Below are 27,583 nucleotides of genomic sequence, written 5' to 3'. Positions count from 1 at the left end.
ACATCCCATCAGAGTAACGCCGTGAAGTAGTCTTCCTAGGTTCCTGAATACCAAGAACAGGAGAACAAAATAAAACCCCAGGAAATAACCAGTAGTAGCAGCAGAACTAGGTGGAGACGCGAGGCGGGGCAGTCTGTCCCCACGCGGCTCCCGTAGGCCGCGCGGCTTGGAGTCGTTTGCGCAGGCGTGCCGCCGGTGACGTCGGGAGACGCGGCGTTCGCGGGAAAACTCGTCAGGGCCGCGGGGTTCTGGCGCGCGCGGGCCGTGGAGCTGCCATGAGCCTGTGGGTGGACAAGTACCGGCCCTGCTCCTTGGCGCGCCTGGACTACCACAAGGAGCAGGCGGCCCAGCTGCGCAACCTGGTGAGTCGCCGCGGAGTCCGAGGGAGCGTGGAGGCGCGGGCGACCCCGGGCAGGGCCGGGCGCCGACGGGGAAGCCGCCTGCTCCCTGCTGGCTGCGGGATGCTGCGTGGAGGTGCCTCTGATGGGACGAGGTGCCCGTGGGTCCAGCTCCTGAACGGGGAGGCTGTTTTCCTCCTTGCAGCCAGCCCGAAGTGCCTGACAGCAAACTTGAGGAGCGTCCCGAGAGGTGTTATTTGCAGCCCCCGCAGGCCGATGATTCAGTCCCGTTACAAATCTGAATGTAGCGTAAGGTGACTACGGGTGCATTTTTTCCCCCCCGTGGTCTTCTCATGCCTAACCTTTCCCAGAATTACAGGTGCTTTTTGAAACTGTGGAATGATTAAGCAAAAAGAAAGCTAATCTCATTTATACATATACGCGTGTATACCTATCCCTGTGGCATTGGTAAACATTTAAAAAGTCGTTGTGAAGTTGAAGGTTGAGGTTTCCTTGAGTATTGATGTTGCATCTGTACTAATTCCACATGTAATGCATTTATACTTTAGAGACACACTGACAGCAGTAACTTTGACTCTGGTTTTGTAAGTCATAGAAAACAATTTTTTTTTTACAGCTACTTTTTCTTACACAAAATTGTGATTATTCGTCTGTACCGCAATTTGATACACTGGTCTTCGGTGTTAACGTTGTTGCTTTTGAGATGTACACCGGTTTATTGTTGAAGCTGAGACTCTGTCAGCCCCGTGTAAGGGCTGTTCTCTGTATTTGGTTAGGTCAGAGTTGAAAAGACAAAAGCAGCAGTCCTCCGTGGGCGTTTGCTGTTTGCAGGCTCCGTGTAAGATAAGTACTTCCTTGAGAGATAAGTACTTCCTTGAGATTTTCTTTGCGGTGCCAGAGATAGAGGACTTCATAATTATCACATCTGTTTAGAATCTGTTTTGTTTCGTCTATATAATGGTTAGCTAGAGAACTTTTGACTCCAGTGACTTTATGCAACTAATGGTAACTGTGTCCGCATCCTTCCCCTAACCTGGCTGATCTTCCCAGCTCCCTGGCATTCAGCTTCCGGGTCAGTGCTTTGCTGGGTTGTGTTCCCTAAGCAGTCCTCTTCCCCCCCAGCTCTCTTCCCGGAAGGCCTCAGCAGGGCAGCGATGGGAGAGTGGATCCAATTCCAGCTTCCCCTCCGTGCTTTGTCTCTGTACTGGCCTCACTTGCCCGGGCCGGAGTCAGACCACAGGCCTAGAGTGCCAAGTTAGACTTGGTACACTTGCTGGGTGCCTTCCTCCCCTGGGAAGTGCTCCTACCAAGAAGCCAGATGCCCCCAGTTCTTTCCACAGGCTTGTTGTAAGAGTCCAAAGTGAGTCGGGCCTCATTCTCTAAGAGGTACAGAGTTTTAAGCTCATAGATGATGGTGGTCCCTGTGGTCAAACATTCCTTGTTTTCGAAAGTTCTCTGACAGATTCCAGTAGCCAGATTTGGGGATTTTTGCTTTTCTAGCATTGAAAGCTACATCTGACATGTGCTCTGCTCTGCATATAGGTTGTGCAAACTAAGCACCAGAGGAAATTAACATTTTGGGGTTTATCACAGACACATATTTGAGTCTTGAATTTCATGGTATATAAAATGCAGTCTTAAGAAGTGATTTGATTCTACCTAGAGACGTTCCGTTTGATGAGCGGGAAATGCCTTGTTTTGTTCTTTCACCCCAGGTTCAGTGTGGTGACTTTCCTCACCTCTTAGTATATGGACCCTCAGGTGCTGGGAAAAAGACAAGGATCATGTGTGTCCTACGCGAACTTTATGGTGTTGGAGTGGAGAAATTAAGAATCGAACATCAGACCATCACAGTAAGTATAAGTAGAGTTCACATTGCATTGTAAATCAGTGTGTCAGCCGGGACTGGAACTCAGGTTTGTCTAGTTCATTGTTCTGGGAGCAAGAACAATAGTGAAGATACTGCCAAGACTGGAAATTCTATATGTGACATCAAGTGACTTGATAAGATGGGCGGCTGACTGGGAGAAGAGGCTGGTGGGTGTACAGTGTTAAGAACTTTCCGGTCGTCTAGCTCCGGCCGAGCTTGCAGCTCTGTGTGTTGTGGGCTGTGCATGCATGTTCGTGTTCTTTGCTTATGAAACCTGATAACCAACTGAAGTGCCTCCTTCTCTCCAAACTGCTGTTTCCAGTCGCATTAAGTTGTTGTTTGTTTTTTTAGTTCTTAAATTTTGCTTTGCCTTGATTATGATTATTTATATAATGTTTGATGTAGTTATGTCATGCTCATTTTAATACCCTTGATAGCCTCTGGTAGAATGTATTTCTGGAAAAACCTTATGCTGCATATGGATGGGAGTGCTCCTGATGGAATTTTGGGGAGAGTGCTGGGCTCCAGCTAAAATTAGCCTCTGTTTAGACACAGTGAGTTTCAGATGTCAGTGGTGCATCTTATAACATGTCTGATCAATTTATAAAGAAGGGTACAGGTTCTGTAGGGAAAAACTAATATACAAGAAAAATTTAGATGGTAATGTGTGGCATGTTCTCAAATGGAAGTCATAATATTGCAAAGCATTCTCCCTCGGTTACAGTTATAGTATAAATTACGATTGAAATCCAGGTACTTCTTTTTTAATTATAGGAAATGATCTTAAAAATCTCTGTAGAAGAATACATTTCTAAGAACTAGATAAAGTAATTATGAAAGAGATTAGAGAAGGGGCTTGTGTTATGCCAGGTTGTAAATCATATTATAAGGCTAAAACTATATTATATTAGCATAGAAATGGGGAATTAGAGTAGCGTAACTGAATATGGAGCCCAGAAATGTTAAGAGGCTGTTTAAAATCAGTGGGCTGGCAAAATTAACCAGCATAACTTGTTCCCTTTGTGGTAACAAAGTGTGCATAAAGTATAAAAATGTAAATTCCAGATGAATTAGACTTCAGTGTTAAAACACTGAATATCAGACTGTACTGCGGCAGAGGACATTTACTGCCTGTGGGTCAAGTATCTTTCATTGGAAAGCATGGAAACAGTAGAAGAAAGGAAATAGATACTTGGGTATATATGAATTTTAAAAGTTCATTTGATAAGATAATACACACAGTCAATAGAAAAATAGTAGATTGTCAAAATATCTGATAATTTGGTAATATGTTAAAACATTTACTAAATTGACAATGGAAAGTTAGATAACCTAGTACTAAATTGGTTTATAAATATTCAAAAGAGAAATAGAGTGGAGTGGGCAGGGGACATGTGTAAAGATGTTAGGCATTTGTGGTGGACATCAGTATGAGTCAAAACTGCCCCAAATGAAGAAGCGTTAGAAAATGTGCTGTATGTGGGGAATGTAGCAAAGAGTATTTGCTGATTGCCGGTAAAAAACTGAATTGTTGGAATGTTTTGGGAAGCCAACTGATTTATACATGTTATACACATGCATACTTTATTGAAGCTCAGAAAACACATCCCGTCCAATTCAGCATATCTTTTAAAATTGTTTTTTAGATGCAAAAATGTTCAGATGTGAGAGGAGTGGCAAGCAAGGGAGCGAGGTTTAACGGGTGGGGCATTCATCAGAATGTGTGGGGGCACCCATCCAGACAGGTGTGGAGCAGCTCCTGGCCATTCAGACTGGGCAAGACAGGGCTGCACAGTGTAAAGGGGAGAAATCACCTGACATCCCAAATAGGCTTCTGGGGAAGGAGCTGAGAGCAGGCTGCGCAGGGAATTACTGGATGTGGCTCACGTAGCAGTGAAAATGACTAGACATTGGAGGAGGCCCAAGAACATCAGTTGTAGCCTTTGAATCACCAAAAGCAAACATCAAGATGCTCATGACTAGCTTCGGCACGTCAGTACAGACTGTTACACAATTGTAATAGTACTAGTTGTCTGAGAGATGACCAAGATGTGTTGAGCTGGAAAAGCAAAACACAGATATGTGTGATTGCCTTTATTTTTTAATAAGAAACATTAACACTTGATATATATATTCATTTTTTAAAAAAGATTTATTTATTTTTATTGGAAAGGCAGATATACAGAGAGGAGGAGAGACAGAGAGGAAGAGCTTCCGTCCAATGATTCATTCCCCAAGTGAGCTCAGTGGCCATTGCTGTGCTGATCCAAAGCCAGGAACCTGAAATTTCTTTGCTGGTCTCCCATGTGGGTGCAGGGTCCCAAGGCTTTGGGCCGTCCTAGACTGCATTCCCAGGCCACAAGCTGGGAGTTGGATGGGAAGTGGAGCTGCCGGGATTAGAACCAGTGCCCATGTGAGATCCCGGCACATTCAAAGCAAGGACCTTAACCATTACACTATTGATACATATATTCATTGTAACTTTGTCTGTGAAAGGAGGTATCCAGATGGTTTACAGTGATGATGTGACAGTGAGTATGAAGGAAGACGTAAAACATATTTGCAATTGAAAGAATGAGGCTATTGAAATTAAAATCTTAATGGTGGTTACATCTTTTTTAGCAAGCATAAATTTTTTATGTCATAAAAAGTAAAAAAAACACAAGACAGAGGGGAAGTAGCCTTAACTAAATATTTTACAGAGTTGCATGTTTTTTGTTCACAGACTCCATCCAAAAAGAAAATTGAAATCAGCACCATTGCAAGTAATTACCATCTTGAAGTTAATCCCAGGTAAATTGCTACTGTGTAAAAACCAATATATTTGGAAAAATGGTATTCACTTTTTTCTTTTAAAATGAGAGTTCTTGAATTAAAAATCATGTATGGGAGCACAGGCTATAAACAAGTCAGATTGAAATGAAATTGCCCTGTTTGATGCTGTGTAGAGCCTTCCCACTTTTCCTTATCTGTTAAGTAATTTCAGGATTATATATATTTTTCTTGCTCTGTAGAGCTCATTGTTTTATACTAGGTGAGTTGTGTGATTAATTTCTTATCAAATTACATTGACTAATTTTTACCATGATAAACAAAAAAGTATATTTAAAAGGTTTCTCATGTTTAGAGTAAATAATTCAGAAACTGATTTGGGTTGTCAGATGTTTTGTTACTACTTTTTCATTCTAGCTTACTGATCTGAGAGTTTTGTGTCTACCAACTGATGTGTCTGTATCAGTTAGGATAAGATGCTGAGATTTGGGCTTTGCGACAGCAGCAGTTGCTTGGCTGAGTAGGGAAGGAGTGATTTTGGGTGCTGCGTTATGTTGGACCGAAAGGTTGTGTAGAGCCCGATGGGCTCTGGACGAGCAGAGTGGAGGGCGTCTTCAGGCTCCTGCATCCTGTGGGAAATGGAGGATCCCTTTCTGAGAGAGGGAGGGGGCTAGCTGGAGCAAGGGGAGTTGGGTAGGAAGCTGAAGTGTGTGTGCTGTTCAGTAGCACGCGTTGTGTGAAAAGTCTTACGTGGATTATAACAAGCCTGGCAGGGAAATATAAGCGTATCAAAGATAATTAAGACTGGAGTAACAGGTTAATATAAATGTAGAGGGAATATTACATAGATTGGGAATGGAAAAAAATTTTAAATTTCATGATTCTGTTGCACAAGTACAGGGATTGCCCGTTCTACTCCCTCCTGTATTCTCCATTATTAGAGTGGAGTAGTCCTTCAGCAACAGCCACAAGTCCATTATCCTGCTATTTAAGTGTATCATGACAATCTAAGTATAAACAATGGTAGAAAGTCCAGCATCCTATTTTCCAGATAAATGTAACAATTTTGTTGGGAGTCCTCTTTTATTTGAGAGTAGAGATGCATACTGCACTGAATCTTCACTTGGTATGCTCGTCTCTATTGTACAGTTCTTTTGTGAGAATATGTGTAGATACTACATGTTTTCATATATACACATATATATGAAAATTTAAGATTTATTTGCTTTTATTGGAAAGGCAGATTTACAGAGAGAAGGAGATACAGAGAAAAAGATCTCTTATGTACTGGTTCACTCTCCAAGAAGCTGCAACAGCCAGAGCTGAGCCAATCCGAAGCCAGGAGGAAGAATCCTCTTTTTGGTCTCCTACATGGATTTGGAGTCCCAAGGCTTCGAGGCATTGTCCACTGCCTTCCCTGGCCACAAGCAAGGAGCTGGATGGGAAGTGGGGCAGCCAGGACACGAACTGGCACCCACTTGGGATCCTGGTGCATGCAAGGCGAGGATCCAGCTACTAAGCCATCATGCAGGGCCCTACCTATATAACTATTGCTCTTGTATATTGCATGAAGAATGCCTTATATCAGAGAAAACATATGGTATTGGTGTGTTTTTTTTTTTTTTTTAGGAGGGAGGATTGGCTTATTTCACTGAGCATAGTGTTCTCTAGTTGGGATCATTTTGTTTCAAATTATAAAATCACAGTAACCACTGACTAGTATTCCATAGAGTGGATGTACAGCAGAGTCTTCATTCAGTCCATTTCAGTGGGCATCTGCGTTATTTTCTTGCCTCTGCTAGTGTGGATTGTCATGCTGTAATGTAGGGTGGCAGGTCACCTTCTCATTTGCAAATATCACTTCCTTTGGATATATTTCCAGGAATGGAATAGTTAGATCATACGGTAGACAAGTTTTCAGATTTTTAGTATCTCCATACTGATGGGGAATGTTTTGATTTTTTTTAAACTGAGAAAGTGATTATGAAAAACACACTAAATACATTAATGTAATACTGTCAATTAATGGAGAAATCTTAGAGTGTATAGAATTTGGAAAACTGTTAGTTATTTTTCTCTTAACTGTGAAGTTAATGTCAGAACACAGTGTTTTCAATGATGTTAATACAAATGGAATGTTTGTTCTTTTATTGATTCTAAAATATTTCAGTTTTGAAGGTTTATAACCAAAATTAGATAAGTATTTTTAATTAAAATTTTAAATCATGTTTTTTCCAATAACTCTTTTACTTTTTCTTAGAGTAGCATATTAGGAATAAAATATAATATTTTCAAAATAAACTGCATACAATTGTTTTTGTTTTGTGTAGTGATGCTGGAAATAGTGACCGGGTAGTAATTCAGGAGATGTTGAAAACAGTGGCGCAATCACAGCAACTTGAAACAAGCTCTCAAAGAGATTTTAAAGGTATGTGATAAAGTATTTCATCTTATAAAGTTTCCAAGCAGTAATTCTTTTTGCTTTTTTGGAGCCACAGAAATGAATAAGAGCAGTGTGATTGCTGTGTTCCTGGGTTCTTAGAGTTAATGCAGTTGAATTTTGTGGGAGGAGGGGGAAAGAGTACCACCTGACAATTTAGAACAAGATAAGTAACTGAAAAAATTTTTGTCTAAAATAAAAAACTATATGCCTTAAAAGGGTTTTTTTTACCTCCATTGTTTATACATTTTGTCTGCTTATAAGGCGGAGTGACAGAGAGAGGACTAGACAGAAAGATTTTCATCTTCTGGTTCACTGACCACATAACCACAATAGTTAGGGTTAGAGCAGGTGGAAACCAAGAGCCTGCAGCTCTGTCGCGGTTGCCCACACGGAGGGAGCCAAAGGACTGGATGCATTGTCTGCTTCCCAGGAAGCTTTGCTGTGAAGCTGGTTGTGAAGCAGATCTGAGACTCCAGGTCCCACACTGATTACAGGATATGGACATTGCAAGTCGTGTCTTAACTCATTAAGCCACAATGCTGTCCCCAAACAACTGCTCTTATAACCCAAATCATATGATATACTAGATAAAGTAGAAGTTAACCTCAGCTACAATCTAGAGACAGCTATGATTAACATTGTGGGTTTTAGTCAGAATTTATCTATGCATGTATATGCATACACTCAATATGCAAACGTAGTTAATGTCTTGATACATTTTGCCCAGTTCTTCTCTGGATGGAAATACAGATCGGTACCTCCATTAGCAGTGTCTGGAGTGTCCCAATATTAATCAGCTGCAGATAATTTTTTGATTAGTTTAACTGAGAAATTAGAGGTTTTTTTTTGTTTTTCTTCTGTGACTATGATTATTGTTCCTTTTGCTCATTATTTCTGCTTATTGTTTTGTGAATTGTCTGTGTATTTAAAGGCTGTTTCTTTCATTGTTAGTCTTTGTATTTAAAAATAAGTTTAATTTTTTGCTAATGTAAATTTATATTTTTAAAAGTTTTATATCACAGATTGCTTAAAAAAAATTCCTACCATAATTCTCTATTTGTAGTAGTCTTTCTATAGTTTTTAGGTAAACATTCGTGGCATCTTCATATAGAGATGGTTTTTTCCCTTTCACATGTGTTTGTTTATGAATGTTTTATCTAATTATGTTGGCCGGTACCGCAGTACTGTTCCTGGTGTAGCTAGAGATAGTGGGCATCCATGTCACGCTGCTAGAACAGAAGATTCAGCTTCCCCGCTCAGTGGGTGGCAGGACTTTGAGGTATATGTGTCTGGTCACACTAGGAAGGTATCCATTGCTTCTTTTCTTATTGAAAATTTTAAACATGCTTTTACATCCATGAGTATGGCTTTACAGTTTTTCCTCTTAGTTTATGTTTATATCATTGGTAATGTCAAAGTCACTATTGATTTTCTGAGGTAAACATCACTTGGTCACAATCATCATGTGTTAATTTTTTTTAAAAAAAAGCATGCTGTTTTTTTCCTACCTTTATTACTCAGTCACTCGTTTTAGTGTCACTGTGCAAAACAAAACTATATCTGTAAGGAATTGGCTCAGGACTCCTCAAAGACACTGAAACTTGCATACTACTTAAATCTGCAGTAATTGGTACAGCTTTTATGTATAACCTACATACATCCCACATCTTTCTATGTTTCAAAATCATCTCTAGACTGCTTAGAGTGCGACAAGGTAAATGCTTTATGGTTTTTATACTGCTTTGTTTAAGGAATAATGACCAGTGTCATACATTCCCATACAGATGGGAATTTTTTAATGTTTTTGATCCATGGCTAGTTGAATCTCTGGGTTCAAAACCCAGAGATGGAGAGGACTGAATATTTATTAAATATTTGGGGAATGTTGTGCCCTTATTATTAATCTGTTATTACAGTAATGAGTTAAACTCAATTTTAATAAAAATTGATAACACCAAATTTGTAAACCTTTAAAAGTGAAGCAAATTAAGACCATTGAAGTAGTAATTGTGTTTCATTCCAGTTACAGTTGAATTGACATCTCTGAAAACACTAGATGTTCTTATATTAAATTTGTTGTTAATTTAAAGGAACGGTATTTAAAAAGTAAATAATAGTTTAGGTAATAATTTTTGTCATTTTGTACCCATAGATAGATGATTCTGTTTTTTTTCCCTCCCTGTTAACTGTGTTTGAGTCTAGCTGTGATTCTTCCCTGACAGTCATTATTTAGAAAGTGGAGTGAGTTTTTCTGTGTTCTCTGGAGGGAGAAGACCAGAGAGTTTTTCTCAATTGAGGGCCCTAGGGCTGTCCTGCACGTTTGTTCTCACAAAGGCATAGAAAGTTTGCAGGTTCTGTTCCTTGTCTTCCACTCTGCCTCTTTATTAGGGTTTCTTCCTTTGTCCTCTCTTTCATAATCTGCCTAGATTGGCTTTTTGCGTTTGGTGGCATGCTACCTTTGGTAGGAACTTCATTTAAAACAAACAAACAAAAAACCCCAAATTCTCTATCAGACTTGCTCTGAAGGTTGTTTTCAAGGTAGCATATACTCCTGTCCAGTATGTTCTTGTGGGCGATCTTGGGGTTCTTGCTTCCAAAGGACTGTGCAAGGAGCCGGTGTTGTAGCATAGTGTACTAAGCCCCTACCCTCGATGGCTCTGGTTATTCCACTTCCCAGGTGCTTGGGCATGTGTCTCTGAGAGACCTGGAAAAAGCTGTTAAACTGCTGCTCTGGTTGTTGGAGCCATTTGGGAAGTGACCTTGAGAAAGGAAAATCTTTCGCTGTTTTTCTGTTTTTCTCTAACTGCATTTCAACTGAAGAATCTTTGTTTTTTCTTTAAGTTTAAATGCATTTTTTCCCACATAGGTGCAGACGTCCTGAGAGCCTTTTCAGCTGTAGCTGCTTGTTCCCTTTTGTTCACATCTGAATGTTTCGGGTGAAGCATCTGACGTAGTTTGGATGTGAATGTTCAGACATCTTCCTGCTGTGTTGACTGCCTTTCTCATGCCAGTGTTTCCAGTGTGTGTTATTTGTGGTCTCACTCTGAATAATTATTAGGAGGAGAAGGAGACCCGTTCTTTGCTTTGAGTGAAACCAAATGACCGGTGTGTGTGTTTTTGTTTTGACCCAGTGGTGTTATTGACAGAGGTGGACAAACTCACCAAAGATGCTCAACATGCCTTGCGCAGAACAATGGAAAAATACATGTCTACATGCAGGTTGATCTTGTGTTGCAATTCTACATCCAAAGTGATACCACCCATTCGCAGCAGGTGCCTGGCAGTTCGAGTGCCTGCTCCTAGCATTGAAGAGGTAAATCAGCTTAACCCTTTCACAACTTTTTACAAAAGCAGTAGTTTAAAAAAAAAACACAAAAGCAGTAGTTTATACTAAGTTTAATGTCATCTCTCTCATTTTGGTAAAAGCTTATGGATACACATCAGTGAATGAAGAATAGTTGTGAAGATGAATACAAATCATTATAAAGTGCATAAATGAGTGCATATTCCTGATAGTAAACACCAGATACTGGTATTTACAAAATGTTCCTCTTGGGAACTTGTGGAAGGGTGAGTTGCTTAGTGTCTTGGTAGCTTCATTAGCTGTAGGATTAGACTGAAGTATGGAGGAAACGTTTAATGCAGATTTATTTTTTCCCTGTCATTCTTACACTAAATGGCTCTGTTGTTCATTGATTTTGAAAAATATTTGCAAAATAGTGATAACAAGTGATATTGTGTTGGGTATAGCTTGTTAGGGCGTTTTTTTTTTTTATAAGAAGTTAAACTTATAAAAAGTTTGAGAGTATCAGCTAAAAGGATATTTAATGATACCAGCAGGAGTAATCTCAATGTCTAGACATTCTTGTGAATGGTTTTATTTATAGATTTGCTATGTGTTAACTGCTGTGTGCAAGAAAGAAGGTCTGACTCTTCCTTCCCAGCTGGCCCATCGGCTGGCAGAGAAGTCCCGCAGAAATCTCCGAAAAGCCCTGCTGATGTGTGAAGCATGCAGAGTCCAACAGTGAGTGCTGGGAGAGTGCCACAGGAGACTTCCTGAATCAGGAGCTTCCTCCATCTGACTCGTGTCCTCTCTGTCATGTAGATACCCTTTCACTGCAGATCAAGAAATCCCTGAGACAGACTGGGAGGTGTATCTGCGGGAGACCGCAAATGCCATTGTCAGTCAGCAAACTCCACAGAGGTAAGCAGTGGGAAATGATGCTGCTGAAGGCTTGAGTCTCGAGACAGTATACATATTAGCTGATTTCTACTAACAGCCCGCCATTTAGAATTCTAATGAAATCTGGAATCAAAATATTAAGCTATTAAGGCAAAGATTCAATTTCCTTTTCTTTCAGAAATCAAGTCATCAATTCCTGAATTGCAGTATTAAAGTTTTTATTAAGCTGTTAATTTTTTTTTTTTTGAGATTAATTAATTTTATTTGAAAGTAAGAGTTAAAGGTCCTGGTATGATGGCTCAGTGGCTATCCTCGCCTTGTAAGCACCAGAATCCCATACGGATGCTGTGTTATGCTGTGGCTGCTCGACTTTCCACGCAGCTCTCTCCTTGTGGTCTGGGAATGCTGTAGAAGATGGTGCAAGTCTTTGCACCCTGAACCCAAGTGTGATACAGGAAGAAGCTCCTGGCTCCTGACTTTGAGTCAGTTTAGCTCTGTCTGCTGTGGCCACTTGGGTGTGAACCGGTGGATGGAAGATCCTCCTGTCTATCTCTGTAAATCTGAATTTCAAAAATAAATAAATAAATCTTCAAAAAAAAAAGTAATGAGGGGGTGTGGTGGGGAAGCCAGAGTGATTTTCCATCTGCTGATTTACTGCCCAAAAGGCCACAATGGCCAGTTTTGAGCCAGTCTGAAGCTGGAAGCCAGGAGCCAGGAACTTCTTGGTTTCCCACTTGGGTACAGGGTCCCAAGGTCTTAGGCTGTTTTTTTTTACTGCTTTCCTGAGCCATCAGCAGAGAGCTGGATTAGAACTAGAGCAGCTAGGAGTTGAAATGGGGCTCATGGGTACCAGCACCAGAATCAGAGCATTAGTGTGCTATGCCACTGCACAGATGCCTAAACTATTAATACTTAAAAGCAGAATTTATGTGTAAATGAAGGCAAATGTTAAGGTTTTTGGCTGTTTTGGTATACATAGTGACTTAATATTAACACATATTGTGTTTCATGTTCTGATTTTGAAAAGGACAGTGTTTAAGTTACATCACATACTGGAAAGACATCAGAATATGAGTCAGGCTTCTTGTTCTTACCTGACTTTTTAGCCAGATGTCCTTTATCAGGTAACTTCATTTTGGAGTTTCAGCTTCTTCTTTTGTATATTGAAAATTTACTGCTCTGCAAAGGATATGTATGCCTTTGAAGAGCAAGAGAGATTGTGTGATGCTGTTTTGAGCTCTAGAAAACCTGTGCTCATGTAAGATGAAAGGCTATACCAAGGGTGCTGTTGAATAGACACTGTTGGTGCACAGGAAGTATTTATGGCGGGCACATTTGCTCCAAAGTTTGTTTCTGTTCCTCCTGTGGCTCTGTTACTCATTGGCAGACCAAATGTAAAATGCCTCAACACCTACTGATTTGAATGATGACAGCGCTGATTGAAAAGGACAGTCTGCACTTTGTGATCTCAAGAATAACAGTGTGATGGCCCACTGTGCTTGGGAAGCGTGGAGGAGGTTCCTCAGGCTCCCTGTAGCACAGTCTCCTATTCCTTGGTGCTTGACAGAACTGAGGATCCATCTGTGCGTCCTGGAAGGATTAGAGCAACTGAGTGCAACCACTAGAGTTTAAGCTTCCCTGCCGTAAAATAACATTTCTCCTTCTGAGTGATAGAAGTGATGAATCCTCATTTTTTTTTAAAGATCGCTGAAAGGGTTTTTAATGTTTTCTTTGACTGCCACCTGCATTGATTGAAGTGGACAGTAAATTCAGCGTGGTGAGTATGTGGAGTTTTTAGGACTTGGTTTGAATTTTTATAATTCAGCTGCTTAGTTAATCGTTCTCAGAAGCAACAACTACAAGTATTCTCATCAGAAAAGAAGCCTTTAGAGAAAAGTTTGTTTAATCATAATCAGTGAAGAAATACTAAGCTTTCATTTTTATTTATTTATTTTTCCTTTAAGATTCATTTATTTGAGTGACAGAGTGACAAAGGCAGAGATAGTAGAGGGCTTCTCCAGCCATTGATTCACTCACTGCACAGCCATACCTACTAGGGCTGGGCAAAGCTGAAACCAGGAGGAGCCAGGAACTCCATCTGGGTCTCCCATTGGATTCCAGTGGCTCAAATAAGGAGCCCTCATCTACTGCTTTTGTAGGTGCATTAATGAGGAGATGAAACGGAAATAACTGATCAGGATTGAGACTAGCATTCTGTTGTGGGATGCTTGCTTGGCAAATGACAACTTAGTCTTCTGAGTCACAACAAATACCCAAGAAATGCTAGCTAGGTTTTCTTTCTTTCTGTTGTATTAACACTTCTTTGAAAGACACAGTTACAAAGACAGAAGGAGAGACAGAGATAAAGAGGCCTTCTATCTGCTGTTTGACTCCCCAGATGGCTAGATCAGCCAGGATTGGGTCAGGCCAAGCTAACAGCCAGGGACTCCAGTTGGGTTTTCCGTGTTGGTGACAGGGTCCAAAGTACTTGGGCTATCTTGTGCTGCATTTACCAGAGGCTGGATTGGAAATGGAACAGCTGGCACTCAAAGCAGCACCCATATGTGATGAAAAGGTGGTGCTTTGTTTGTTAGGCCATTGCTGGCCCCCAGATACTAGCTTTTAAAGAGGTACAGAGCAATCAAAGCACGTATTTAAGGTTTTTATGTCTATAAACTATATCCACTCTGAAGATGATTTTCTTGTTTTGTTCTGATTTCAAAGAAGGGAATTGGTGTTTGTAGTGGTGGTAGCAGTAATACAGTTTTCTTCCTTTTAGGTACTGCCTTTTGTAATATTTGTTGATACCTTCAATTTCCCTAAGTTTGGCAGCTCATAAATGTGCATGTGAAAGAAGGGCTCTGCACAGACTGAAAACTGGGGGACTTGATTCCTTTGTGGTATATAAAAAGAACTTTTGCTCAGTTCTGGAAAGCTTTAATGCTGACCAAAAATATTTAACAGGTGGCCTATGTACAATATCAGTTGAATGATGATTTTTGACCCCCCGGACTTGTTATGATTTTGTATTCTTGATTTTCATTTAGTTTGTCTTACCGCAAATATTTTAGTGAAAGATTCTATTAGCTCTTACACTGTGTTATCTGTTTTAACTCATGTAACAGTCCTCTGAGGAAAATATTATTCAAATCTTTACTGTGCACGTGATTAGACACAGGTTTACAAAAGTGACATAACTGAATTAGGGACATTTAGTTAAAAGGAAGAGTTCTAGATAGTTCTAGTTTCTTTGACAGAAGGATTTATGGTCTTACTCTCAACCCATCAAGAAATCCCTGTCATAGATACAGTAAGTGGATTAATTTACTAAAACTTAGTAAGCTACATAATAAATTGAGGCAACTCAGACTAATTTATAAGATGTTCTTAATTTTTATTAAAATAATGATTTTTACTGAAATGATACATTGGGTGCCCCATACGTCAGATAAATCAGAGTAATGATTCATGATTTTTTTTTAAAGTAAAGGTTTTAACTTTTCCAAAATGAACCAAAGAACTAAAGCAGGGCAAGCATTTAGAACAATGGTTAAGACCTTGATTGGAACAGCTGCAGCCTCTAGGGGAGGGCCTGTGTTTTTTGTCTTCAGCTGCCTGTCAGTACACAGACCTTGGGAAGCACTGGTTTTGGCCTCTTGGTTGAGTTTCTGCCACTCACCTGGGAGATCTGGATTGGGTTCCCAGCTCTCAGTTTTGGACTCAGCCCAGGTTCATTCGTTGCAGACATTCAGGGAATGAAGCAACAGATGGGAGCACTCTCCATCTTTGTCTCTCTAAATCTCAAATAAAATAAGAAAACTTTAAAAAAACAGCAGTTTTTGTAAATTTAGTAATAATTTAGTAAAGTATTTAACTGTCTTCACACCAGCTCTGTGAGAGACCTTTCTCTACCACTTCTGTGGTATTTTGATATCATTGGTAGCATTAGATTTGATATCTCATTTAAAATTTTTATTTCTGAGAGATAAAATGAATTTAGAAACTTTTTTCTGTGTGCCTGAGATAAAGTTGAGTAAGAGAGTATGCAGAATTTGATTGTTTAATTCATAAAGTAAAATAACATAATGGGAACTTGGAAAGTCTGGTTTTTCTTGTAAAATATCAGTTGTTTTGTTTTATATAGGCTCCTTGAAGTCCGTGGAAGGCTCTATGAGCTTCTAACACATTGCATTCCTCCTGAGATAATAATGAAGGTAACCCTGTTTCACATCTTGAATTGTTTATTACTGTATCATATGGACTGTGTGATCACAAGGCTTTTGTAGGAGGACAGTAATACAAAGTAACCTCTTTTTCTCTGATCATTTGTACGGAAGTTTACCCAGGGTTTTCTTGTGTCAGGCACGATTAAAGGCCACAAGAAGAGAATGGAGGGCCTGCCTTTGGTAGGTTATATTCTAGTGAGATTCAAAGGCAAACAGAAGAAAGATTTGGGATGTTTTAAGTGCTGTAAAGAATATAGCGAAGTGAAATCATAGACGTGGGGCTGTGGAAGGCCTCTGGTGGCTTTAGTGAGGAAGATATATGTTAGCTGAGACTTGGAGGGTTAGAAGGAGAAGAACCATGAAACAACCAAGCAATAAGCACTTTGGATGGTGAAACTCAGTACCTGGAAGTGCTAAGTTATGTCAGGACTAGAACATTTCAAGCCCAGCCTTCAGATTTGTTCTTTGAACTTCCTCTAGCTTCATTTACTGTTTGCTAGATACTGGGAAATTCAGAGAGTTATGGTTTACTATTTTTAAAATTATAGGGCAGTATAAAAAAAATCAAGTGTTGTGAAAGATAACAATGAAAAAAATGAAGTCCACCCTTGTTTTTTACAAGAGTAATTGCTGTTTCACAGGTATCTGATTTTTTGTATTATGTGTGTATGTACTTTCACAAAACTGTTTTCAGTCAAGAATATAGAATGGCTGATGTTATATAACCATGCAGATTTGCCTCATTCTTATGAGTGGCATTCAGTTGTATGAATCACAGTTTCTTGAATATGATCTCTGTTGGTGGAATTTTATGTTGTTTTCAGATGCCACAGTAAGTATCTTTGTGCTTATATCCTTGCGTTCTTGTGCAATTACACATAGATGCTGTTCTGTTTTTGAGGGGTTGCATCTTAATAGGGCTATTCTGAGTTGGAAATATCATAAATGGAGAATGCAGTTAATATGATTCCTGAACATCACAGTTCGTTAACACAGGATATTGCAGAGTGTTGGTTATTTCCTCCCTTGGCCAGTGGGAGCTGTGGCTGTTGGCCCTGCCACTGTTCAGCGTCCTGAGAGGAGCACGCCACATTTCACTAGCCTGGGGCAAGATCAACATTTAAAATTCATGGAATGGTTTCTGATGAAGGCATATGGCTTTCACACCGTTGTAAAGTTGAAAAGTTGCACATCGGAGACCATCTGTGCTTGACATTTAAAATGTGGCAGACAGCCACCACTTCTTTACAGTATAGAAAAGATAAGAAGTTTTCCTCTTGAATGAAAATTACAGATTTGCAGAAAAAGAACTAGTATTGTCCCATGGTTGTATAAATAGGACACCCTGAAAAAATTGAAGTTGAGCAGTTTATATACCACTTCCAGCAACTTTGAAATAAGTACTAAGTTTTGAATCAGTTTTAGAATTAAAAACTTGGAACTGAGTGAGTTAAGGAGCGAGTTTAGTTTAAGTTTTACTTCTTTATTAGTAAAAGCACTAGAGAATGCCAGGCTAATACTGATTTTAGTGGTTATCTTTTAAATCACCCATTATTTTTCCTTAGGGTCTCCTCTCAGAACTTTTGCATAATTGTGATGGACAACTGAAAGGGGAAGTGGCCCAGATGGCAGCTTATTATGAACATCGTCTCCAGCTGGGTAGCAAGGCCATTTATCACTTGGAAGCATTTGTAGCCAAATTTATGGCACTTTATAAGAAGTTTATGGAGGATGGATTGGAAGGCATGATGTTCTGACTGCTATCGGTAATTCTGCCTGTTATTTCTCAATGTCAGCATTTTTATACAATTTATATGTGGGGAGCCCTGGGTAAAATAAAATTACTTAATCATGTGTTATTTATGTGGGTTTTATTTTTTTAATAAGTACTCTGATGATATTCTAGGTTAAATTATTTCTTTCGTATTATTCATATTATTCAGATATATTGAAAAGGTTATAAGTAGAAAAACTAGATTTCAGGGAAATGATTTTAATTTACTCTAAGCATTTGTGTTCAAGCATTCAGGGCTGATTCTATCGTTCTCTTCCATCCAGTCCTTTACCTGTTGAAGGTTTATTCATCAAAAAGCAAAGCTGACTTCATATCATCTAGATGACAGCTTTTGGCCTCCTATACATAGTGGAGCTTCACGCTTCATTACCTTTAATCCTATGTTCTCCCAGCTGGGAATTAGTTTTGGCAGGAAATATAGGAATTAATTCTTAAACATAACAACATGAGTATAAAGAAAATTGTAAGTAGTATTTCTGTGGCAGCTGCAGCTCTCCTACTGCTGCCTCCGGGATTCTCAGGGGTCTGGATTGGTGTTACATTGCGACTAAGACGCAAGCATATTTTCATTAACTTAAGTGTAGGGGACTCCTGAAGAATGTTCAACATGCAGTTCTGAAGCAGAGGCTTATTGTAAATTTACTCTGTGAGGAGACATAGTGTTCAACCCCTCCCTTCTTCTGCACCCCGGCCCCCAGCTTTGTCCCACTTTTGGAACATTTGTTTGAAAAATTTGGCTCATAGAATGAAAGATTTACTTAACAATTTTCTGGAAGACCTTGCACAATTCATTTAATTTTGGAAGTAGAAGCAGGACTTAACAGAGTGCAAGAAAAGAGGAGTTTATGCTTAACTATGTTAAAAGGTGTATATAAAGAATAAAGCAGACTTTCTATTGTAGCAGCTTGTGATGACTGGAATGGGAGATTTAAAACTCTGTGACTGCTTTAATTTTAAAAAAAAGCAGTTGAAAAATTTAATTGACTTACACTATTTAAAGATGATTACTTGAAATCATCATGAATTTTGTAATTTGTATTTCTCTAGAGCCCTACTTCTTAGGGGTAAATCCGACTAACAGCAGTAGCATCTTCTGAGAACTCCAGAAATCCCACTTACCATTCACTGATTTAGAGGTTGGGAATGGGAGTTATGTGGCCCTTGTGTTGTACCACACTCTCCAGGTGATTTTAAATAGCTTTAGTTAAAATATGATACTTGGACATTACTTGTGGAGTCAAGTGCAGAATTTCCACATGTCTATGCAGTGTAAACCAGTCTAGGCAGTGAGACGCTCCTATCTGCCAGTTCCTCTTCTGGTTCTTACCACAGTGTGCAATACGTTGGTGTGAATTACGGTCACTGATGGTGCTGTGGAACACTAGAAGCTGTTACTTCTGACAGTTTGGTACCCTTAATCCACTTTACCTACCACCCTTCCCAGCTCCTAGTAATCGTTCCTGTAAATTCAGATCAACTATTATTTATTTTTAATTCTACATGTGAGAAAGATTGAGCAATAGTTGTCTTTTTGTTTCTGGCTTATTTCGCTAGATGATCTCTAATTATATTCATTTTGTCTTCATGTCAGGATGTTATGCATATTTGTGGTTAAATGGTACTGTGTTGGGTGTATACATCCTGTTTCCTTTACTTATTGTTGTACACTAAGTATACTCAGTAGGCCTTATCTTGGTGTTGTGAATTGTGCTCTAAATGCGTTTGGAAGTGAAGGTGCCAGCCCTTTGTATGCTGATTTCCATTTCTTCAAATATACCACATAAGTCATGTGGTAGGTCTGTTTTAGTTTTTGAGGAACCTGCTTACAGTTCTCCATAATGACTAGTTTTGTTTTCATGCTTACTAACAATGTGCAGAGATTGTGTCTGTACCACATCCTTGCCAGCATTTGATTTTTTTTTTTCTGTTCTTATTATTTTATGATACGGTTCCATATGCTCTGGGATTTCCCTTTCATCATCCCCAAATCCCTTCCCCCCAGTGATTTCTCTTATATTATTGTAACAGCATAGTTCTTCATAAACAGTTATAAGTCCATCATTGCAGGTATGGACAGTGGCAGAGTCCAGCATCCTATTGTCAAGATGTATTTCACAGTTTCATTGTGATGCATACTGCATTGTATCCTCACATCTGGATATGATAATTTGCTTCACACAGTTACTATACAGCCCCTTAAATGACCAGCCACAAAACAAAATCAACAACAGGAAGAAAAATAGGAATTTACAACGCTATGGAGTTGAATAATCTGCTACTGAATGACTCATGTATCACTGAAGAAATGAAAAAGAAAATCAAGAACCTTCTTGAAGAAAATTATGCTACTGTATGACCTTTGAGTCAATGAATTTGAGAAAAAAACTTTTGAAGAAATAAAAATAAAAACAAAAACATTGAAATCCATGAGATATCGTTTCCGCTGATCTTTGTTGGTAAACTGTGTCTCCTGCAGGCAACAAATAGATGGGTTTTGTTTTTTAAATCCAGTCTACTAATCTATGACATATGTTTGATGGGTTTACACTTTTTACATTCAGGTTTAGTATGATAAGGTGGTATTTTGCTCCTGTCATTTAGTAATGGATTATGCATTATTTGATTCAGTCTTCTGTTTATTTACTGGAACGTTCTTCACATTTGCCTTTGGTTTTAGTCATTGCTGTTGCTTTAGTCTGTTCAGAAAATATCTAAGTATTCTTTGTAGGGCAGCTCTGGAAGAGGCTTTTTCTTTGAGATTTTCTTTGTTGTGGAAGAATTTTATTTCATTTTCAAAGACAAAGGAAAGCTTTGCAGGGTATCTTATTGTGGGCTGACATTTTTTTGCTCTTAGAATCTGGAATATGTTACTCCATTCTTTTTTGGCATGTAGAGTTTCCTGTGAGAAATCAGCATTGTGTCTGATTGCCATTCCTCTATAGATCCATTGATGTTTTCAGGTGCATGTTTAAGGATCTTTTCCTTATGTTAGATTGAAGAGAGATTGATTATCATGTTTCATGGTGAAGATGGCTTTGGTCAACCCTTTTGGGAGTTCTGTGCTCCTCCTGGATATTGTTTCCCAATTCTTTCTCCAGATTAGGAAGATTTCCTTTATTTTTTCATTAAATACATTTTTAAACCCAGCTTATCTGTCTGTACCTTTTGTAACTCCCGTAACTCTTATATTTTGTCGTTTTAGTCATGTGAATATTTCTTTTAGCTTGACCCAGCTGTTTGCAGCTGATTGTTTCCCCATTGTGACGAGAAGTACCTTCCAATTTTGAGATTGATTCTTCTGCTTCCTTCATTCTATTATTGAGACTTTCCACTGAATGTTTAATTTGCTTTATAACTTTCTCTTTTTTTAAGATTTATTTTATTTTTATTGGGAAGGCGGATATACAGAGAGGAGAGACAGAGAAGAAGATCTTCCGTCCGATGGTTCACTCCCCAAGTGAGCGCAATGGCCGGTGCCGCGCCGATCTGAAGCCAGGAGCCTCTTCTGGGTCTTACACGCAGGTGCAGGGTCCCAAGACTTTGGGCCATCCTCGACTGCTTTCCCAGGCCACAGGCAGGGAGCTGGATGGCAAGTGGGGCCCCGGGGATTAGAACCGGTACCTATATGGGATCCCGGGTGTGCCGTCGCATTGGGCCCCTATTATAACTTTCATTTCTAATAATTTGGCTTGATTTTGTTTCAGTGTTGCTATTTCCTGTGTGACATATTCTTTTAAATCCCTTCAACCCCTGTATATACTTCTCCTTGTTAATAAGCTTTATAATGAGTTTTCTGAATTTTGTATCCCTCATTTTCTTCATCTCTTCCTTAATGAACTCTGAGGTTGGGAAAGAGTTTTGCTCCTTTGCAGGGGAGTTTTCAATAATATTCATTTTGACTCTGTCTTCTTTTGCTCTTGGTCATTGTACTTCTGGTTATCAGATTCTTCTCCTTGAGGCAGGTTTCTAAGCTGTGTCACCCACAGGTCTACAATTCAGTTTTACTTATTGTGGTTGGTACACGGCTCTTTATTTGCAGTCTCTTGTGCCACTCCCTCCAACAAGTTCCAGGTCAGGGTTCTTATGTTAGATTTCCACCGTGGTCTCCATAGCTCCAGCTCCTGGCTTGCCACTCCACCTCCTGTGATATCGTGCTGAGGCTTCACTATTAAATGTAGAACCTTCTCCCACTTCTAGTTTGAGCAGTTTCCTGGATTAGGGAGACACCAGGTGTCCTATATAACTAGGTTATTGTGGTTGATGAACTTGCCAGAACCTGCTGACTATTACGTCTCATGTCCACCCAGATTTATTTTGATCTGTAGGATGCCAAAGTCAGTATTATTTTCTATATGGGACCAGTGTAATTCACTGAGCCGGAAATGAACTCACTCTCAATTCAGTGCATGTGCAGCTCACTATTGTCGCTTGTTTCTCAGCCTTTGCCACACCATAAAAATGGTGCCTGATGTGCCACTGGTGGAGTTCTGATGGCTGTCAGGTCTGAAGGCTACCTGGACATCTTGGGTGGAACCTGTAGGATGCCACGTTGTTGTAGTTCACTGAGCCAGATAGGAGTTCACTCCCAGCTCTGCATGTGCAGCCCTGCCCCATAGCCCTTGCCTCCTTAAACAAAATGATGCCCAATATGGCTCTAGGGGCAGACTGGCTTGTGAAATTCACCCTGTTCCTATACTGAACTTCTGGCACCTGCCTGTCTCTGCTCCTAATCAAATCAAACAGACCAGCAGGATGGGCAGTTCTTTGTCTGGGTTTACCTCCTGAGCGCCCAGTGAATGTCCCTTTCCACCTGGTTGCTGGTAGAGTTCTGGCTGCTGGTGCAATTCAGATGGCCACTTGCTCAATGCTGCTGGGGTATCAGTCACTGCAACACCACACTCTTGTTTTCACTGCTTTCCTGTATCTGTCAGTCTCCAGGTACCCCTCTGCTATTGTTCTGTCCTCTCCTATATCCTCATCTGTGCATTGGGTATGATTTATATACATTAAAAAAGCATTCATTTGTAGATAGGCTTTTTGTTTCTAGATTTTGTTTGTTATGAATGAAGTGTAAATCTTCATGGGGATAATGCTTATATTTCTCAAAGTGCATAGAAATGGAATGACTCAATATAGGATAGGTTGTAAATTTAACTTTCAAGAACTTGTTGAAATGGTTTCTGAAGTTGTTGTATTTCCTCACATTCCTATAACCAACATAAAAGGTTCCAGTTATTCCTGTATCATTGTCCTTAACTTGATGTATTGACCATTTTGTGCTCTGTAAATCTTGTATCTGTAATTTAAGGTTGATGTAATTTTCTATGCTTTTCCAGGGTCTTAACATGAAAGTTCAGATAATTGGTTTTAGATTTTCTCATATAATTTAAAGCTTAGACATTTCCATTGCATATACTGATACACCTTTCTCCAACAAAATTTGCTACTTGGGTTTATATTAGTTTCTAAACTCACTTTCTAAACTCACTTTTTTTTTTTTTTCTTTAAACCGATGTGTCAGAAACCCGTTAAGTTTGCTAATATCTGCACTTGAGGATTTTCTAGATAAATTTTCAGTATTCTCCTTGTTTTTTTATCATGTACTGAGGAATATTGCAATCTGCACGCATGCTTGTACATTAGTCTAATTGAGTTCTGCATTCTGAAGCTCACTGTTACCTACATACTTACTATGATCTCCGTCTTTTTGATGAATGGACTCCTTCATCAATATGAAATACCTTCATTATTTCTAATAATATTATTTGCTGTAAATCTGATTTTCTTTGTATAGTCACTGTAGTAGTACTTCTGATGGAAATTTGCTCCTTTTTCACCCGGTTTTCTTCTTGCTTTTTCTGCATTTTGTCCACTCTGCCACATCTCTCCCTTTGCTTTTTAGTAGTATAACTCAAATATGGCTACTATAGTTTTCTTTGTGTTTATGTGGTTAGGACTTCACGGTGTTTCTTGGATCAGATTGTCAGTAGTGTTAAATTAGCAATTTTGCATAGTTTTGGCCTTAAATTAGTCAAATATTCTGTCTGTTTTCTCACCTTTGAGACTTCCATTACTCATGTTGCTAGCTTGACAGATTCTTATCTGCTTGCCTCTTGTTTTCTGTTTCAGTATTTGTACATTTCAAACTCTTCAATTTCCATTTTTCTATATTCCTTTTCCTTTTGAGCTTCTCTATTGTCTCAGGCATTTTCCTTTAATTTTTAACATTTATAAATGTTAATTTGAAGTGTTAAACATCTGGCCCCTGACTTCTGCCCTTTATGTTTTATTATACTTCTCTGTTGTTGCCGTATCTTATAGTTTTTGGCTGTAATCTGTACATTGTAAGTAATCTTAGTTTAACAATATTGGATTCCTCTCTTTTTAAAAAATGGCCCTACCCTTCTGCAGGATGTTTAGTGGGCAGTGATTTAGGTATATTGGATTTGTACAAATCATGAGATAATAAAGCTACTGAGCTCCACATGGATTGAGGAATTTAGTATTCCCTTGGATTTTCTTTTTTTTATTTTTTAAGAATTATTTATTTTTAGTGCAAAGTCAGAGATATACAGAGAGGAGGAGAGGCAGAGAGGAAGATCTTCCATCTGATGATTCACTCCCCAAGTGAGCACAACGGCCGGTGCTGTTCCAGTCCGAAGCCAGAAGCCAGAAACTTCTTGCGAGTCTCCTGTGCAGGTGCAGAGTCCCAAGACTTTGGGCTGTCCTTGCCTGCTTTCCCAGGCCACAAGCAGGGAACGGATGGGAAGTGAAGCTGCTAGGACTAGAGCTGGTGCCCATATGGGATCCTGGCACGTTCAAGGCGAGGACTTTAACCATTAGGCCACGGCACCAGGCCTGAATTTTATTTTCTAGTTTGAGTTCATTAGGTTTGAATGTGGACTTGCCTTTAGCCTTATTTTCACTTCTAGGTTCTCTGTGTTTAATTTGTATGAATCAGGCCTGCAGCTTTGGATTAGTAAAGTGCTGCATCAGTTTTCTCCTTGAAGCCTATCACTCTTTTTCCAGCAAAGTCATAGATTTTCCTTGTTCTCTTTCTTCAGTGAAGTGTGCTACCATGGCTGCATCTAGCCCTGAATGTATGAAGCTACAAGTTTTACCTACTCACAGCTGCATGGTTGCCTCACCTGGCATAGAACATCATAATACCCCAGCCTTTTTTGGGGGGGGGGTAACATTTATGTTTATTTGAAAGGCACAGCTGTAATAAGCAATAACAGAAGGAGAAGATAGAGAAGTCTTCTGTCTGCTGGTTCACTCTCCAAAAGATAAAACATCCAGAGATGGGCTGCTACCAAAGCTATGATCCAGGAGCTTCTGGTCACCCATGTGGCTGCTGAGGCCCCATCACCTGGGCCACCTGCTGCTTCCCCACATGCATTAGCAAGGAGCTGAGTCACCGTGGAACCCTCAGGACTGCTACTGGTGTTGCAGGCAGCAGCTTGACACACGAAGTTTCAGCAGTTTCCCCAGAATGTCATAGTGTTGTTGTTTTCTTCATCCAAAGCTGCTTTGAATTGGTAGAAATTACTCTCTGTTGATGCCTAATTGCTTTTTGTAGATTTAGATTTCAATTTGCTATCGTTTGCCTTTAGCATGGAAAAGCTTCTTAACATTTAGTTAACACTAATTTGTTAATGAATTATCTCAAGGCTATTTATTTATTTTGTTATTTTGTCAAAAATGTCAATATTTCACCTTTTCTTAAAAATCTGTTTTGTTTCAAAGGCAGAGAGACTATTTCCCATCTGTTGGTTTACTCCCCAAATGCCTGTGTCAGCTGACACTGAGCCAAAAACTCATGGATCTCATACCGAGGTGGCAGGAGCTAAAGCTGCTTTTTACCTCCTGGGGTGTGCATTAATAGGAAGCTGGAATTAGTGGAGCCACCCTCAATCAAACCCACTACTCCAGTATGGATTATAGGTGTCCCAAAGGCTGTTCATCTTTTACCTTTTTTGAAAATTCTGTTTAGTCTTGAAAACTTTTTTTCTCCTCTTTATTTGTCCTGGATTGCTTTCTTTCTGAAGAGATGTCTACAGTCATGTGTGTGTATGCACATACACATGTACACACATTTGTATATAAATTTCTATGACTGCTTTCCATATTTTTTTAACTTTCATATGTTTGATTTCTAGCAGTTTGGCTAAGGTGAGTCTGGATCTGATTTTTCCTTGTGTTAATTTTACTTTATACTGTTTTGAATTTGTGTTTCTTGGGTTTGTGGATTTTGCACTATGTCAGATTTCTAGTAATTTAAACGGTTTCTTCAAAAATATCTGTCCTCTTCCTGCGATACGCTTTTTCCCCTGTGATTCATGATATCTCATAAGCCATAATCTTTATTTTTCTAAATTTTTTTGTCAGCATTCTTCACTTTTAGTTTATGTTGCCTATACATTTGCTGTTATTTCCTGTACAGACTCAACTTTTCTTAATACCGTTCACTGAGCTGTTCATTTTAGATAATAAATTTTTCAGGTATAGGAGATCTTTCACCTCTTTGTATTTTATGTTTCTATTCATCTTTTTGTGTAAATGTGTCTTCCTTTATTTCTGTCATTTCTGGATTTTTGTTCACTGATGTTTTTCTGGTTATGGGTCGCATTTGTTACCTACTTCAATTAAAAAAAAAAAGAAAAAATTGAGACATAGCTATACTAAAGAAGACAGTGAGAATTCCTGTTTGTTATTTCGCTCCCTAAATACCCACAAGAGCTGAGAAAAGGCTGGTATGTTAATGGTCCTGATAGAAGCCGGAAAAACTCAATGCAGTTCTCCTGCAGGAGTGACAGCAACCACAGCCACCTCTCTGCGTCTCTTTATGTATTTATTTTTATTGAATGTTGACTATTTATTACAATGTTCATTATCAAGAATCTGAATTTTGTCATCTTTGTTTTTAATTGTTAACTTCTTTTTTTTTTTTTTTTTTTTTACTTATTCAGTTTTATTGGAAAGTCAGATATACAGAAAGAAACATCTTCTGTCCACTGATTCACTCCCCAAGTGGCTACAATAGCCAGAGCTAGGCCGATAGGAAGCCAGGAGCCAGGAGCTGCTTCTTGGTCTGTCACGTAGGTACCGGCTCCCACGTTGGATCCCGGCAAGTGCAAGGCAAGGACTTCAGCTGCTCGGCTCTTGTGCTGGGCCCTGTTAATTTCATTTTGACAGCAGTTACTTGATTATCATCTTGATCCTTTTCATGCTTGTTGTCATGCTCTGTGTCTCCAAAACTCAAGTATCTTTCAGTCCTGTGTGAGTTTTGGGAATTGTTAAGCTAATGATTTCTGTAAATTCTTTGTGTGCTGATTTTTGTTTATTTTATATTTGTTTCTGGGCTTATGGAGTCTTAATGTATATGCATGCTAGTAATCACCTAAAGCTTGGAAGGCAACTTTAACAGATTTCTGGAACGTTTTTTGCTTTGTTAGAAATCTGCCCGTACACACAGACACCTTAAGTTCTCCGAATTTTTTCCTTTTCTCAGCAGTCTGCTTGGCGTTTCTCTTCCTATCTTTTAGATGTCAAGTCCTGAGCAGATATCAGGGTAGTTGTAGTGTAGCACAGTCTTGCACTGCCGTTGTGGAATAACTGTACATGTGTTTCAGGGTTTGCTAATTGATTACAGTAGGAGAGCCAGTACAAGGCTAGTTAACATTTTAACTGGCAATGAAATTCTTGAAGTTAGAATTCTAACCTAAAGACCAAAACCCTGAGTATGAAACCACTAGTTTTAATTTTTTCTAAATATGAGTTGAAATCTTGTTCCTAAAATATAAAGTTGTACAATTATACATCAAAACAATTCTTGCCATAGTTTTACTTATGTGTTATTTTGTACTGTATTTAAGTAAAATTACAGTGAATACTTTTAATGTTATTTTCCAATTATAATTTATAATCATAAA

General features: G+C 39.1%; 1 protein-coding gene across 4 annotated transcripts in view; it reads left to right on the top strand.

Annotated features, from left to right (window-relative positions):
* The first annotated feature begins 221 nt into the window (after positions 1-221).
* Positions 222-27,583, top strand: part of RFC3 (replication factor C subunit 3) — a 60,338-nt gene continuing 32,976 nt past the window's right edge. For 2 of the 4 annotated variants that reach the window (XR_005884951.1, XM_040991528.1), the window contains exons 1-9: positions 222-362; positions 2,075-2,212; positions 4,955-5,022; positions 7,332-7,429; positions 10,576-10,757; positions 11,332-11,468; positions 11,550-11,648; positions 15,772-15,841; positions 17,419-17,619. Coding sequence is in view for 3 of the 4 variants with exons in the window: in XM_040991528.1 (XP_040847462.1) it covers positions 276-362; positions 2,075-2,212; positions 4,955-5,022; positions 7,332-7,429; positions 10,576-10,757; positions 11,332-11,468; positions 11,550-11,648; positions 15,772-15,841; positions 17,419-17,610 (1,071 nt within the window). In the remaining variant the exon portion in view is untranslated. Of the gene's footprint in view, positions 363-2,074; positions 2,213-4,954; positions 5,023-7,331; positions 7,430-10,575; positions 10,758-11,331; positions 11,469-11,549; positions 11,649-15,771; positions 15,842-17,418; positions 17,713-19,829; positions 19,847-27,583 lie in introns of those variants that run through there. The other 2 variants (XM_040991530.1, XM_040991527.1) reach the window with 2 other exon arrangements.

Source organism: Ochotona curzoniae, unplaced genomic scaffold, assembly GCF_017591425.1.
Source record: "Ochotona curzoniae isolate NIBS_2020 unplaced genomic scaffold, NIBS_Ocur_1.0 contig_64, whole genome shotgun sequence".
NCBI lineage: Eukaryota > Metazoa > Chordata > Mammalia > Lagomorpha > Ochotonidae > Ochotona > Ochotona curzoniae.
Note: the sequence above shows the minus strand (reverse complement) of the source record. Positions and strands in the feature narration are given on the sequence as shown.